The following is a 16,592-nucleotide window of genomic DNA, read 5'->3' on the forward strand; positions in this document are numbered from 1 at the left end:
TCTATCCTCAATTCCATTGATAGATGAGGGCTCTGGGTCTCAGAGTAGCTAAGTGACTTGCTCAGTGTCATCCAACTAGGACAGGCCAAGGAGGCGGTGTACCCAAAGACCACCCAGGGTTTCAGCCAGACCTGGCTCCACATCCCACTGCCTACCCCCCTCCTTAGGTAGTGATGTCACATCTCTGAGCCCCAGTTTCCTCATCTGCCTCCAGGGATGAAAACATCAACTTGGTGGGGAAGTTTGTGGAGGCATCAGATGATGTAAGGGAGGCACCCACACAGGGCCATGCTGGTTCCATGGGCACAAGAATCACATTCTTCATGAAGAAAACCCAGGCCCACGGGCCAGAGCTGGATCACCCAACACAACCGTGCCTGCAACGGGACCACCACTGGGCTGGTGCTGTGCCCAAACACTGGCCTTCCTGCCTATTCTGCGGCCCAGCCTGAACCAGATTCGGATGCTGAGAGATTTCTGCCAAGCCCCTGGAAAACCCCAGAGACGGGGGAGGTGCCCAGTCTCCTAATAAATGCTCCCCAAGAGGAGCACAGGTCCAGAGCTGCAACTCTTGAATCACCCACAGTTTTTCCCAAATTGATTGACCCAAATCCATTTACCCACCTGTCTTATTAGTTCTGTAATGTTTTTCTTTCAATCAGCTCATTTTTAAAAACTTAGATAAATTCATCTAAAAGGGAAAAAAATTTAAATCACTGACCTCAAATGGAAAGCCCCTATCATTTGCCATAAGGAGGAAGTAACTGTAAAATTAATTACTAGGAAAACAAAATTCTTTTTTTTTTTTTTTGCGGTACACGGGCCTCTCCCGTTGCGGAGCACAGGCTCCGGACACGCAGGCTCAGTGGCCATGGCTCACGGGCCCAGCCGCTCCGCGGCATGTGAGATCCTCCCTGACTGGGGCACGAACCCGTGTCCCCTGCATCGGCAGGCAGACTCTCAACCACTGCGCCACCAGGGAAGCCCAAAACAAAATTCTCTAGCTGAGCTCTGCTCTCCCCTCTTTAACACTGAGGTGTTAAGAGCACAGACGCTGTTAAATGAGACTTTCTCCCCCAGTAATTGCAGGAACTGGAAGAAAATCAAAAGGAAATACGTGTATCACAATATGATTCAATGTTATTTAATAGAGTCTTGAGACCCTAAAACCATCTGGCATCCTACTACTGCTGTATGCAACACACTTGGGAAAACCCTGACCTAATCCAACTCTCTTCCTAGTTTACACATAAGAAAATTAAGGCTCCCAAAGAGGAGAAGACTTGCCCACAATCTCACAGAGTGAGTGGCTTCAGCCAGATCTGAATGCAACCAGAACTCTTTCTAAGCCATCGTTTCAATTTTGTGAGGGAAAACCTAAAGATGAAAGTTTTGAGGACACCAGTGGTGGAATTTCAGGCATACAGCAGGCACCAGCAACACCTAGGTGGAGAGGAAGTTAAGCACAGCAGTCCCCAGACCCCACCTCCTCTCCTCCCTCTGAGTTCCTCCCGGCATTGCTGAGGGTCCTCAGAACTACAGCAAATAGAAATGCAGCCTGCTTGGCTCAGGGACTTGGGCAGAGGGATATTCTGAGCCTGGAGAGAAGGAAATTCATGAAAGCCGAGCTCTCTCTTCAGGAAAGTGCACATTTTTGCATTTAATTTGAGGGGGGGAGTGTTGGTCTCCTTTTATTTTCTCGCTTTTTAACAAATGCTTATACAGCATTTATTTTATTTGGTTTTTTTAAAGAATAAATGTATTTATTTTTGGCTGCGTTGGGTCTTCGTTGCAGTGCATGTGCTTCTCATTGCGGTGGCTTCTCTTGTTGCGGAGCACGGGCTCTAGGTGTGAGGGCTTCGGTAGTTGTGGCATGTGGGCTCAGTAGTTGTGGCTCGTGGGCTCTAGAGCACAGGTTCAGTAGTTGTGGCACACGGACTTAAGTTGCTCTGCGGCATGTGGGATCTTCCTGGACCAGGGCTTGAACCCGTGTTCCCTGCATTCGCAGGCGTATTCTTAACCACTGCACCATCACGGAAGTCCCATTATATAGCATTTATATTCCAGGCACTTCGCAAACATTGTCATTTAATCCTCATGACAAACCAATGAAGTAGATACTATTAAAATCTCTATTTTACAGATGAGGAAACTGAGGCACAGAGAGCTTAAGTAAATTACCCAAAATCTCCCTACTCGGCAGTGGTAAGATTTGAACCCAGGAAGTGTGGTTTGACTATGACATAAGGATGCTTCAGTACATTTAATCATTTAATCCTGAAGACAACAATGCAAGGAAGGTATAATTAATCCCATTTTATAGATGGAGAAGGTGAGGCTCAAGGCTATTAGGCATCTTTGTTGTAGACCCAACAGGCTCTTCACTTCTTTGTTATACTTGCTGGACCCTGTGCCAGGGATTCTTGGTCTTGGGTGGTGTTACTCTGTATGGTAGCCATTTGCCGCAGGTGGCTATTGACCATTTAAAGTGTGTATAGGGTGACTGAGGAACTGAATTTTTCATTTTTTTAAATTTTAATTTTAAAACAGGTAAAACATTTTCTCCATTAAACAAACCTTAATTGTTTTATACTTTAACATTCTTTATCCACTGACAATTTTACTTTAACCACTGACAATTTAGCTTCCATGCTGATTTGTGTCCAAACTAAGCGTAAAATATATGCCAGATTTTGAAGATATTAGTATGAAAAAAATTTAGGTTATCTCATTAACAATTTTTTACTATCTGTTGAAATTATAATATGCTATATATGTATTGGATTAAATAAACTATATTATTAAAATTAATTTCACCTGTTTCTTTTTATGCTTCTTTAATGCATAACTAGAAAATCTGAAACTACATATTTGGTTTTGTTATGTTCTATTGAAAAGTGCTGGTGTAGAGAATTGGGATTTGATACCCCTAACAGTGATAAGGTCCCCAAACCTGGGGTCCATGCCCAAGGTACAGTTCCAGTGACCATACCCACAAGTCTTGGAGGAGGCTTCTGGGTTGCAAAGATTGTGAAATGTCCCTGGACATTGTGGGCACTGGAATCAGCTGCCCCAGTTTCAAATCTCAAATCTGCTTCATATAATAAGCTGGGTGGTCATGGGTAAGCCTCTCACCTTGACTCACCTATAGAATAGAAGTGACATTGCCCTTTTCACAGTTCCTTAAGTGCCCCAGGGCCTTTGCACTTACTCTTTCCTCCATCTCCTCTCACATCTTTGCACTCCTCACCCCTTCTCTTCCTTAAGACCTTAGTTTAAACATCACCTTCCTGATGAGCCCTACTGAAAATAGCCAGCCCTCAGTCATATCTGATAGAGAATAAATTTATGCAATTTATTAAAGAAAATACATGATGCATGGCCTATTTTAAATGATCTTGGTTTATTGATTTTATTTTCCTGAGAATGGTCTGTTTCCCCACTGATTTATAAGATCCATGAGGGCAGGGATGAGTCAGTCTTGTCACTGCTGAGTTCCCAGCACTTAGAACAGGGTCTGACACAGCATGAAACAAAGTTAGGAATGTATAAGCAAACGCAGCCACAGTCTGGCTTCAGAGAGGTGCTGGGAATACAACATCCCAGCCTTTCCTTGCCCCCCTACAGCTGTGGGAGTGTCCACCTGAGTCTAGGTCCTGGTGTAGAAAATGAGTTCATTCATCCCTCCCAGGCATGGGAGTCTCCAGGGTTAAATGAGATCCCAGAACCCCCTGGTGTGCCCTGAAGGCTCTGAGACACAGGTGAGCTGGTCCCTGGAGTTCTGCAACCAAGGAAACAAAGGTGACTCCACCTGCCTCCCATCAACCTCTGCATGGAGGAGTTACTTTTCGACACTGGTGAATTCAGACATCAAGGCCTTAAAGGGATTGGACCCCCGGGGCTGCACAGGGATGCTTCACCAAACAGTGAGTGGCACCTGGGCTTCCCACCCCTGGGGTGCAAGTCCTGTTATGGGTGCCGTCCCTCTCTGAGCCTCCACTGTCTCCACTGTTTACTGAGCATCTACCATGTGCCACGCATTCTAAGCCTTTAACATTTGTTAACTTATTTAATCCATTTCCTGAGGTAGCACAGTGGGTCTGGGCAGAGTTAGGGTCTGAGCACACTTAGGCAGGCCGGTTCCAGGGGACTTGCTCTTAACTACCAGGCTGCACTGCCTCTATTAAATGAGTGCTGTGAAGCCCACCAGAACCCAGGCCTCTCCAGGGCACCACAATGGTTCTGTTGAGCCCAGAGTCAGCTCCTAAGTCTGTGGTCTTTGCAAAGCTCCTGGGTTGCTTTCCCATAGCTGGGCCTCAGGCTGCCCCTTAGTAGAATGGGGGAGAATGGAGCTTCCTGCCTGCCCAGGGTTCTCCTAAATGTTTAATAAAGCAATGGTGGGCAAGTGCTTTATTACCGCGGGGAGGGGGGGACACCCAGAAAACTGTCACGGTTTGCTGTTTTTCTCCTCCGCCCCATCCTGAGAAAGAAGGATGTTCTTCTATTTCACAGATGGGAAAACTGAGACTCAGAAAAGCAAAATGCTTTTTCCAAGGTGATAGGGAGAGCCAGCCACCGGCATCGCTTTGAATCTTCGAGCACGGGGCGGGAGGGGTAGGCAGGGGGCGGGGGTGGAAACAAGACACCCCTAGAGGGCCGGGACGGGTTCCGGGACCGCAAGCGGACCGCACGGAAGGGGTGGGGCGGGGCGCGCTCGGAGGTGACCCCGGGGGGCGGGGCTCAGGGGATGGTGCAATCCCGGGCCTGAGGGCATCTGGTGGTGGCTGAATTGCTCAGGTTTACATCACCCGGGCTGGAGCTGTAGCCCGGCGCTTGGCGCCCCCGAGACATTCGCAGCGGAAGCGGCGGCGGCTCCGCACGCGTCCGGCTGCCGGGGACCGAAGCCGGAGCCCGACCCGGAGCCGAGCTCAGCCACGACGGAGCAGCGCGGGCCACCCAGGGGTGCCTGGGGACTCTGAGCTTGGCCGGCGCCAGGACTCCGTCGCGCGCGAGGGCAGGGTACCTGGTGGGGGCGGGAGGCTGCGGCTGGAGGGGCTGAGGGGCGGCCGGGAGCCTCGGGGGGCTGGGGTTGTCGCGTGTCACACGTACACACACACACACACACACACACACACACAACTTTTAAGGAAACCTACTGTCCGGAGAGCGACCTGGGCTGAGTGTTCCCGCCGGGCCCAGGTGACGCGGCCCCGCAGGGCGTGGGGTCGCCGAGCGTGGCCGATCAGGCTGGCGGGAGGATGCGTACCCGCGGGGCGTGGCAGCGTGTCCCGGGGGCGGAGGGTGTGTAGTGTCCGCATTTGTGTGAGTGTGGGACGGGCAGGGGAGTGGTGTGGCTGGGTGCGGGGAGGTCTGTGGGGTCACTGGGGGCCGGGGGGAGCCTGTCTACCTGTGGGATGTGTCCGTGCGGATCTGCTGGGGTCCGCGTGGGCCAGTGGGGTCCGGTTGGGGCTGTGTCTCCGGGGACCTTGCGAGCTATGCGGAGGGCTGAGCACCGGGCGGCAGGTGCGGGCCGTGCGGGGACGGCGGTGCCCGTGGGCGGGGGGTGGTGGTGGCGCAGGGTCAAGGGCAGCCAGGACGCGGCGCGAGGGCATGGGCCACGGGTGTGACGGGCCTGACGGCTACCGGTTTGCGAGCTGTAGGATGCGCGCGTATTCGGTTGTTGCCGACTGTGTGTGTTGTTCCTGTTGATTCTGGGGTGTGGGGGCGAGGCCTCTTATCTCAGCCCAGGGGCCCAGCCTCCTTCCCTTTGCCCGCCCCTCCCAGGCCCCTCGCCGGCCCTCGGTTTCCGCTGAACCTTCTGCTCCGGGACCCCCGCCCCTCCGCCGCTTCCTCTCCCACGGCTTCCGATCCCGGCTGCCGAGGACGGGGCGAGGCCGCCCACTGCCTTCGCTGTGGGGGCGGGGTGGGCGGGGGGTCAGACTGTGACGGGCCACAACAAGGCGTGTGGCCTTGTTGGTATCCGTCCTGCAATCGTGAGTATGATAGTTGGGGGAGCTCTGTGTGCGTGTGCGTGCACGCTTGCCGGTGGAGGGCGACGTGTGTGTCTCTTAATGATGTGGGTGCCCCTCTCTGCCTTGTATGTGTGCCTTGGCTGGCTGGCTTGGACAGAGTGTGTTTTGGGGGGGCGTGTGTACACCCGTCTGCCCTGGGCTGTGTGAGTATGTGTGTTTGGTATGACCCGCCCTTATTCCCCTGGCAGTGTCAGGGACCAGCAAGAGGTAGAAATTAGGGGCTGCCTCCATCCTACGGCAGAGATTCTAATCTTGCCCTGTGGCATGCAAATTCCCGTGTTCACTTATAGACTCAGTTACCCCATATGTCCAATGGAGCTCATCCCAGGCCCTACCAGGCTCTGAGCCCTGGATAGGGCAAAAGCAGCCTGGGGTGCTGATGTGGCCATGGGAGAGCCACTCCAGGGAGTCTCAGGCTTTGCAGGGCAAAAAGCATCTACACAGACAGGGATCATCTTGCTTTACTCTCTGAATAGCCAGTGCAGTAAGGAGAGTCATCCTAACCTCATCTCTGCAGAAGTTTCTGAGACTCCCAAGGGTAGCACGTCAGCATCTTCAGCTGTGAGTAATAATAATAATAACAAACCAACAGTAGTGACCATTTCCTGACACCTACCCTGCAACAGGGCCATGTTAATTTATTTGTATTTTCATTTCATCATTACAAAAATCTTATGGGGTTTGCATCCACTTTACAGATGAGGGAATGGAGGCTCAGGAATTTTGAAGAACTTGCCTAGGGCTCTCCAGCCAGGAAGGGTCTGAGCCAGGATGACATCCAGGGAATATCTGATTACAGTCACCCCCTACTGCATTCTTACCAAGATGGGATTATGGTCTTTCATTCAAGATGGGGGCTCCCTCCCTCCCAAGGCAGCCCATGCATTTGGGAGCCCATGCATTTGGCATGATTGGAGAGATGGGCTTCAGTCAGAGAACTGACTCTGAGTGATGATCCCCCCTAATCCTGCCTAGGACTGTTGGGAAGGTCTTCACATGGCTGAAGTCTATCTCCCTCTCACACCTCATACCTGGGCCTCCTTGTTCCTCATCTGGAGCCAGGATGGGTGGGCAGACGGGTCCTGGAGAGAACCTTTCTTCCCTGACATGCCTTTGCCCTCTCCTCCACCCACCACACACACAGTGACACAGCTGTGCCCAGGGTGGGGGTGCGGGGTGCTTCCTCTGAAGTTGGATGAGTGAATCTTGGGGCTTTGAGAGACCTCCCCTCCCTGCCTCATTCTCACCTGATGGTAAAACTGAGCTGGCTGGTGGACTAACTCTGCATGTAGACAAAGTTCACATTTTAAAAAAGAAATACACTCCATCTGTTTTGAAATACTCAAGCACTAAATGAATATGGAATCTTTATTTTAAATTATTGAAATTGAAAATTCCCTTGCCTCCCTACCAAATCCCTTCCTCTCCTGGAGTCTCTCAGGAGGCCAGAAGCTACTGTGGCCAACTTAGTCTGGGTCCTTCCAGGCCTTTTCCTGTGCATTTACACACCTATAAATACAAATATGCAGATACATCATATTACATGCTGGTGGGGTTTTTTACATAAATGAGATCATCTTGGGTATATTGTTCAGCAGCTAGCTTTGTTCACTTGACAATAAGTATATTCATTCCAGAACATCCATTCATATGTAAATTCAGTATACACTTCATTGATTCATCATCCTTCATCATCCCTACTCCTCCTCCCCCTCCTTGCATCCCTCCCTACCTTTCAGAGGTAATAGCTGCCTATACTACAGCACTCAACAGATACAGTGCAAAGTCTCTCTTCCTCCCTCTCACCAACCGTCAAGTCCATCTCTCCACTGTACTTTTTTTTCACTTAACAGTTCACTCTGGAGATCTTTCCAATTAGCACATAAAGAATTTCCTTAGTCTTTTATATGGCTACAACTGTTCCACATATAGAGAAATATAATGTATTTAACCAGTCTCCTAATGATGGGCATTTAATTGTTTCTATCATATGGGCTGTAGGGATAACCTTGTACTTGCATCATTGCATCAGTATGTAGAGAGTTCCTGGTCTTTTTCAGAGCTGTATAGTATTCCACAGTGTGGCTGTACCATGATATTTTAACCAGTCTTCTACTGCTGGACATCTGGGGGAATTTCCTGCTTTTTGCTGTTAGACACAAGGCTCTGATTAGCAGCCTTTCACATATTTAATTTTTTGGTAGGCATTTAAATTGGAGGATAAATTCCCAGAAGTGGGACACCCAGTCAAGGGTATACGCATTTGTCCATTTAATGCACACCGCCAAGTCACCCTTCATAAAGGCTGTGCCAATGTATCCTCCCACCAGCAGACGAGAAGAGGGGACACCAAGCAGCCTTACTTTAGTGCTTTTCTCCCCTTCTTTCTAGATGCGAGCCACCTCTCTGGCTGTTCCTGAGGGTGTCCCCTCCAGGAAGAAGCGGTTGGAGTTGGATGATGACCTAGACACTGAGTGTCCCACCCAGAAACATGCTCGATGTGGGCCCCAGCCCAGGCTGCCCTCCTGCCAACTGCCCCTGAGCCCACCCCCTGCTCCAGTTCACACCCCTGCTGTGACCACTGCCTCCAGGCTTGGACCCTATGTTCTCCTGGAGCCTGAGGAGGGCAGCCGGACCTACCGCACCCTGCACTGCCCCACAGGCACGGAGTACATCTGCAAGGTACATGCCCCAGGGGCCACTGTCCCCGAGCATCACAGGGGGCTGGGAAAGGATTGCCAGGGCTGAGGGACCCTTATATTAATTTAGTTCTATTTTTATTGGGGAAGCAACCAGTGAATCCCCAGCTCTCTGTCAAGCTCCAGGCTGGGCTGAACCCGAGAGGTAAACCAGATGGTCCCAGCCCTGGGGGAATTCACAGCCTAGGCCCCATAGTATGATGAATGTTGCTGGGGTGGAACTTAGGGGCCTTGAGAGCACAGAGAAGCCTCTAGTATATTCAAAGGCAGAGTCAGAGAAGGCTGAGTAGGAGTCAGCCAGGGAAAAGTGGGAGAAGGGAGTTCCAGGCAGGGGCAACAGCTATGCAGAGGCCTACAGGAGTGAGAGCATGGCACTTCAGAGAATTAAAAGGAGCTCATTATGGCCGGAGTAGAGGGGGGGTGCAGACAGGGCCAGCAGATGAGAGCTGGCAGCCACTGGTTGTGAAAGCATTAGGAAGAAGCCCCCACTAGGCTGTGGGGAGCCATTTAAAGTATTTGCACAAGGGTAGGATGAGACATGATAGACCTCAGAACTCCTGGGAACCTGGAGGTCATTGGGCCTACCGGTGGCCATTTTACAGATGGAAAGACTGAGGTCAAGAGGAGAAGGGCCATGCATGAAGCCACATGGCATCAAGCCTGGATCCTAGGGCACAGTCCAGGGTTCCTGACAGAAATCAGAGTTCTTGGCAGAATTCAGGCAACAGGCAGGGCCAAGTGACCCATACAGGACACTGCCAGGTCTCAGCTCACAAGGACAGAGGTGAGAAAGCATAATCGTAGGTATTTCCTGTGCAGGTATTTACTGTCTAGTCTGCATCACTCCTCTAATCTTCACACAGTCTATGAGGTAGTTACTATTATTGGGCCCATTCTATAGATAGAGGACAGGCTCTGAGGTTCAGAAAGCTGTGGTTACTTGCCACCTCACAAAGCCAAGAGGTGTCAGAGCTGAGATTGGGCCCAAGCAGGTTAAGCCCAGAGCCGTGGTCCCCATGCTAGGACAGGTGGTTCAGATACAAGCAGGGCAGGTTTGCTCTGGTGGGCAGGGGTAAGGAGGATACGGAGACCCAGGTACACCGGGAGGGGTAGAAGGGGGCTGGGTCCCCTTGGGAAGGCACAGAGAGGCAGAGGGACTGAAGCCTCCATCCAACTGGGAGGAGCAGCAACGGTGGCTCCAGCTCCTGCTGATGGGGGTGCAGCGGGCAGGGCCAGACCTGGACATCACACTGGGCTCTGGGCTGCCTGATGCTGGTCCCCAGGGCTACCCCAGGTGCTCTAAGGAACCCCTGAACTCTGGGTCCCCTTCCTGCAGCATCACAGGTTTTTTTTTCTGTTCCCCTGGGGAGGGAGGTCCATGCTGAGAGGAACGACCATGGCAAGTTGGAGCCAGAAGCACCATGCTTTCACATGGCCCCAGATATTCAGGAACATTTAAAGAAATCTGCTGGGATGTGCCTGTTCCTAAGTCCAGCGTGAACTGTGGGGGCCGACCTGCTGTTTCCACATTGCCTAGGCTTTTCTGGTTGGTGTGTAGAAAGATCTACATCCTGTCTTCCTAGATTATCGCCTTATTCATTAATTCAACAGACTCTCAGTGAGCACTTGTACGTGCCGTGCACCATGCACCATGTACCATGCACCATGTACCATGCTGTGGCTCAAAAGTAAACCAAGCTCTGCCCCCACAGTCCACGCTGGGGGTGAATGAGTGAAATATACGTCAGGTGATCTTAACTGCTATGGAGAGAAACTAGGAGCCGGGAGAGAAGGGAGTGGGGAGGGGAGGGGGTGAAGGTGATCTTAGCTGGGAAGTCCAGAAAGACCTCTCTGAGGAGGTGACTTTGAGCAGCGACTTGCACTGGGGGAGCCAGCCCTGTGGGTATCTAGAGGAGAACAATCAGGTGGCAGGAAAAGCAAGTGCAAATGCTCAGAGGCAGGGATGCGCTTGGCCTGACTTTTAAAAAAGTCTCCGTTTTTCGATTATTGCCTCCAGGCCACCCCAACTGTTTTGTTTTAACACATCTACTTACATTTTTTCATGGATTAAATATGTATATGCTTTATTTATTTATTTTTATTTTCTGTGTGTCACAGACAAAATAACAAGCAAAGTGTTTAAAGGCAGATAAACCAAAGTGAGTAGACTGCTCTACCACTGATTAGCTGTGTGGCTTCCAAGTCACCTTCCTCTGAACATCCTTTCAGGAATATGGCAAGGTTTCCATCTAATGTCCATAAAGCCCCTAGCATCTTTCCCCACAACCTCCCCACTCTCACCACGGGCCCCACCTTCCTCCCCCACCCCATTCCAGCCATACTGATCTTTGGCTGGGTTTCTAGAGCAGCTCAGGTTCTTTCCTGCCTCAGGGCCTTTGCACTGCCTGTGCCTCCCACCTAGAAAGCTTATCCCTTGGGCACCTCAATCATTCAGGTCACTTCCTCAGAGTCCCTTCCAGACTACACTTTCTAAAATAGGTGCCCCCTGCCAGAATACTCTTTATTCCAGCATTCCTTTGCAATTCTTATCAGAATTTGTAAGTATTTAGTTTTTTTGGCCTGTTTACTGTCTCATGTATTGGACTATGGGCACCAGGAGGGCAGGGACCATGGCTGTCAGTCAAGTTAGCGCCCCAGTGGCTGGTACAGGTAGGCATTCAATGTCTGCTTGTGGAATAAAGGAAAGGGTGGGTGGGCAGTGAATCCTAGAGAATGGTAGCCATATTGGTGATTAGGAGAAGGATGAGTTACTTCTGCATTATCTGCTCTTTTGGACTCCCTCTGGGGGGTTATTTTTGTTCAGGTTACCTGTTATTTTTAATTATCTGAGGTTTGAGGCCACATGAGCTCACAGCTAAGAGCACAGATGATGGAGAACAGGGATTCAATCCCAGCCCTGTCCCTTGCTGGCCATGTGGCCCTCCGCTTGGTCAGGATTGAGTGACCTGCTGCTGAAGCGCTGGGGCACAAGGCCCAGCACACAGTAGTGTCTAAAGGGTTGGCTGTGACTGGCTGCAAGGCCGACCTGGGCCCCACGGGGTCCCCACCCGTATTCACACCGGGCTCCCAACAGGTGTACCCGGCCTGCGAGGCCCTGGCGGTGCTGGAGCCCTACTTGCGGCTGCCCCACCACCGCCATGTGGCCCGGCCGGTGGAAGTCCTGACAGGCACGCGGCACCTCTATGCCTTCTTCCCGCGGCCGCATGGGGACATGCACAGCCTGGTGCGCCGCCGGCGGCGCCTCCTGGAGCCCGAGGCCGCAGCGCTCTTCCGCCAGATGGCCGCCATCCTGGCGCACTGCCACCAGCACGGGCTGGTCCTGCGCGACCTCAAGCTGCAGCGCTTCGTCTTTACTGACCCAGAGAGGTGAGCGTGGCCACGGATAAGGCCTTGACTGATGTTCTGGTCACAGTTAGATTGAGGTTATGCATTTTTGGCAAGAATACCACAGAAGCCATAGGGCCTTCTCAGCCTATCCTATCAGGAGATACGGGCTGCTGATACGGATTGCTGTGATGTTAACCTCAATCTTTGGTTAAGGTGGCTTCTGCCAAGTTTCTCCACTGGAAGTTTCCTAATTTACCATTTACAATTAATAAATACCTTGGGAGCTTCCCTGGTGGCACAGTGGTTGAGAGTCTGCCTGCCGATTCAGGGGACACGGGTTCGTGCCCCGGTCCGGGAGGATCCCACATGCCGCGGAGCGGCTGGGCCCGTGAGCCATGGCCGCTGAGCCTACATGTCCGGAGCCTGTGCTCCGCAACGGGAGAGGCCACAACAGTGAGAGGCCCGCATACCGCAAAATAAATAAATAAATTAAAATTAAAATTAAAAAAAATAATAAAGTAAATACCTTGGGCAATACCTTGTAATTAATCAGTACTCTGAGGTTCTTTCGGGCTCTGCATGTAAATATCCTGTTTCTGCTTAAACTTTCACCCACTAATTTCAGCCACCATCCATTTCTGCCTGTAGCAGTTATTCCTAGGATGTTTGCCTAAGGGTGGTTTTCTATTTCCTTTTACATTCTATACTAAAATGAACATGCTTTTAGTAAGAAGTAGAATGTAAATTTTATAATGATTTTTAAGCTAATACACAGCTTCAAATAATTTTGAACTTAGGGTGAGTACAACACTCCCAGACCACCCAGAAGTGAGAAAAGTACTTTCTTCCCTTTTCAAGGCAATAGTTTGAGAAGCACCATCAGAAGAGGGATGGTGGAATCAGACAAACCTGGGTTCAAATTCTGGTTCTACTTTTTAACTTGCAATTTGTCCTTGAGCAAGGGCTTTACCTGCCTGAACCTTGACTTCTTTATCTGAAAAATGGGCCAATAATGCTACACCTCAGCCCACCCCCCTGTGCAGTGATTCACAGGACTAGTCAGCGTTTTCAGACAGGCACCCAGGAAGTGGTGCCATGGGAACAAGATTAATAGCAGTGGTAATAGTATGCTTCCTATTAAAGTAGTCTAGAGTGCTCTGTGGGAGTTATTTATTTATTTATAATTAATTTATTTATTTTTGGCTGCATTGGGTCTTCATTGCTGTATGCGGGCTTTCTCTAGTTGTGGCTAGCGGGAGCTACTATTTGTTGCGGTGCGCGGGCTTCTCATTGCGGTGGCTTCTCTTGTTGCCAAGCACAGGCTCTAGGCATGTGGGCTTCAGTAGTTGTGGCACGCAGGCTCAGTAGTTGTGGCTCGCGAGCTCTAGAGTACAAGCTCAGTAGTTATGGCACACGGGCTTAGTTGCTCTGCAGCATGTGGGATCGTCCCAGAGCAGGGCTCAAACCCATGTCCCCTGCGGTGGCAGGTGGATGCTTAACCACGGTGCCACCAGGGAAGCCCCGTGGGAGTTATTTAAAGCAGAAGTTGCAAATGGTGGTCTGCACACACTTTTTTTTTTTTTTCCCCACATTCCTGTTCGTTTGTGTTTTTAATTAAAATTGGTTGCGGGAATCCGCTGGTGGTCCGGTGGTTGGGATTCTAGGCTTCCACTGCAGGGGCCCCAAGTTCAATCCCTGGTCAGGGAACTGGGATCCCACAGGCCACGCGGCACGGCCAAAAAAAATAATAATAAATTTTTTTAAAAAGGGACTTCCCTGGTGATCCAGTGGTTATCCACGCTCCCAATGCAGGGGGCCCCTGTTTGATCCCTGGTCAGGGAACTAAGATCCCACATACCTCAACTAAGCCCGCACACTACAACTACTGAGCCCGCGCCACAACTAGAGAGCCCGTGCACCACAATAAAGACCCAGTGCAGCCAAAATTAAATAAATAAATAAATAAATAAATAAAATTGGTTGCTAACTTTTTAAAAGCTGGGATTTTTTTCATTAAAATATGATCTCTGACTTCTCTTGTGGAAAAGGGGACCATGGAGCCACCTGGGAACTACATAAGCAGCTCATAGTGCTGGCTCTGGGCTGGAGAGAGCCAGGATTCAATCCCAGCCCTGCTCCCTGTGGCTACAAAATGGCATCTTCCTCATCGGTTGTATGAGGGTGAAATGACATACACCAGGTAGAAGCTTAGCCCAGGGTCAGGTTCTCAGTGGACACTCCAAATATTGACTGTAATGCTGTTAGTGGTGCCTTTTTTTTTTTTTTTTTTTTTTTTTGCGGTACGCGGGCCTCTCACTGTTGTGGTCTCTCCCGTTGCGGAGCACAGGCTCCGGACGCGCAGGCTCAGCAGCCATGGCTCATGGGCCCAGCCGCTCCGCAGCATGTGGGATCCTCCCGGACCGGGGCACGAACCCGTGTCCCCTGCATCGGCAGGCGGACTCTCAACCACTGCGCCACCAGGGAAGCCCAGTGGTGCCCTTTTTAGGCAGGGTTTGTGCTGAGATAGTTGGCACAGTCCCCACTTCCTACTTCTAATTTTGTTACCTGCCTAGACCCTAAGTTTGCATCTGGCTTAATAGAGGCTTAATGCCCTCAGCCACCTGAGTACGCACCTCCCCACACCAGGCCCCCGCCCCAGAGACAGTTGGGAAATGTGTTCCTCTCAGAGCCCTAGTTCAAATTTAATTGCTCTGTGACCTTAAGACATGACTTAATCTCTCTGAGCCTAGACTTCCTAATCTGTAATATGGGATTAATCAGCCTCACAGGACTGGCTCATGTCTGGCAAATGCCAGCAGGCACTTGGGAAATGGGTGCCATTAAGTGTGACAATGTGGGGTGGTGGTGTGGGGGTCCCACTATCTGACCCCCCGTCTCTCCCCCTGCACAGGACAAAGCTGGCGCTGGAGAACCTAGAGGATGCCTGTGTGCTGACCGGGCCTGACGACTCCTTGTGGGACAAGCACGCGTGCCCAGCCTATGTGGGCCCCGAGATCCTCAGTTCCCAGCCATCCTACTCAGGCAAGGCAGCAGACGTCTGGAGCCTGGGTGTGGCACTCTTCACCATGCTGGCTGGTCACTACCCCTTCCAGGACTCAGAGCCTGCCCTGCTCTTTGGCAAGATCCGCCGTGGGGCCTTCGCCCTGCCCGAGGGCCTCTCGGCCCCGGCCCGCTGCCTGGTCCGCTGCCTCCTCCGAAGGGAGCCAACTGAGCGGCTCACGGCCTCAGGCATCCTGCTGCACCCTTGGCTGCGGGAGAATGTGATCCCTACACCCCCCTCGCGATCCAGCCTCTGCGAGGCCTACCAGGTGGTCCCAGAAGGGCTGGGGCTGGAGGAGGCAGAGGAGGAGGGAGAGAGAGACGTGTGTCTCTACGGCTAACGCCACCCTACTGGACTCTCAGCCCCAGACTGCCAGTTGAGGCTGGGGTATCTCTAAGCTCTCTCCTGCCTCTTTGAACTGAGCCAACAACCTTAAGTGCCTTCTGGGAGGGAGAGAGGAGGAGGTGTGTGTGGAGTGTGCTGGATGCACACACCTGTGCACATGATCTCGTGCCTCACCGAGTCCTCGGGAGCTCGCTGTGCCAAGCCCCGCTCCCAGTGCTGGGAACACAGCAGTGAACGACAGAGACAAAACTCCTGCTCACAGAGTTGACAACACTTTCCATGCCCACCAGGCAGTGTCTACACTGAGCACCCACAGTGCAGGTATTGGCATCCACTCATGCTGATGCCCAGGTACCTCTGACATGGGACAGTCCCTTTCACAAACAACCCAGCTGCCTTTCTATCTTGCACCTTTTCAGAGAAAGGGAAGCATCCCTGTGCCAAAGGCTCCAGGCCCCTCCCCTGTAACTCAGGACTCTAGAGAACAGACCATGCTGGGAATTGTGCTCCCAGCAGCTCTGTCCTCTTGGTCAAGGGCTTCTCCATCCAGGCCTGAGCCAAGGATTTGGGCTGGAAGATCAAGAGTGCAGATGGTGAAGCTGGTCTTCATCTAATTCAAAGAGTAGCCTGGAGTGAAGGGCCAGGCCTGTCCACCTCAGTGGCCCCTGACCTGAGCACCAGAGTTGGGCTGGGATCAGGCAGGTTCTGTCCCCTGGCCTCCTGAAAAGTCCCAAGCTCTGTTCTAGGGACACTTGGGGTCCAGGACCCTATATCAACACTGTGGGTTTTGGATGCCATGAGTATATGTTTTTATCTTGTGCCTAATAAAGGAATTATGAAGTACTGTCATTTCTCCTGGTTATTTCATCCATCTCCTCCTCCCCATCTCTTATGAGTTTTCCCTGCCTCCAAACCAGCCCCAGGGTGAAAGGCCAGAGGCCTTCTGTATCAATCTCAGCTTGAGTGGTTCATGAGAACAGAAGACCCAGTAGGTCTTCCTTCATTCCCTCTGTTCCTTCTGGATATCTTGGCGTCTCAGGATACTTTTTGGCTGCATGTAACTGAAACCATGAGTTAAAGTGGCTTTAAAAGGAAGAAAACGTATTT

The 16,592-nt window shown here is 51.4% G+C and overlaps 1 protein-coding gene across 2 annotated transcripts; it reads left to right on the forward strand.

Annotated features, from left to right (window-relative positions):
* Window positions 1-4,794: 4,794 nt before the first annotated feature.
* Window positions 4,795-16,328, forward strand: TRIB3 (tribbles pseudokinase 3). Of its 2 annotated transcripts, none has more exons than XM_060120353.1 (4): window positions 4,795-5,014; window positions 8,424-8,714; window positions 11,826-12,118; window positions 14,991-16,328. In XM_060120353.1, the coding sequence occupies exons 2-4, from the start codon at window positions 8,424-8,426 to the stop codon at window positions 15,478-15,480; spliced, it is 1,074 nt and encodes a 357-aa protein (XP_059976336.1). In that variant the 5' UTR covers window positions 4,795-5,014; the 3' UTR covers window positions 15,481-16,328. The 2 variants fall into 2 exon arrangements, with proteins under 2 accessions (XP_059976336.1, XP_059976335.1); XM_060120352.1 differs by having other exon boundaries at window positions 4,796-5,019.
* Window positions 16,329-16,592: the final 264 nt, after the last annotated feature.

Source organism: Mesoplodon densirostris, chromosome 16 (assembly GCF_025265405.1).
Source record: "Mesoplodon densirostris isolate mMesDen1 chromosome 16, mMesDen1 primary haplotype, whole genome shotgun sequence".
Classification (NCBI taxonomy): domain Eukaryota; kingdom Metazoa; phylum Chordata; class Mammalia; order Artiodactyla; family Ziphiidae; genus Mesoplodon; species Mesoplodon densirostris.

Excerpts from the sequence above, each read along its gene's own strand:
- TRIB3 (XM_060120353.1), top strand. The coding sequence starts at position 8,424 with ATGCGAGCCACCTCTCTGGCTGTTCCTGAGGGTGTCCCCTCCAGGAAG. Across the intron at positions 8,715-11,825 it reads GCACGGAGTACATCTGCAAG|GTGTACCCGGCCTGCGAGGC; the intron begins GTACATGCCCCA and ends GGCTCCCAACAG. Across the intron at positions 12,119-14,990 it reads GTCTTTACTGACCCAGAGAG|GACAAAGCTGGCGCTGGAGA; the intron begins GTGAGCGTGGCC and ends CCCCCTGCACAG.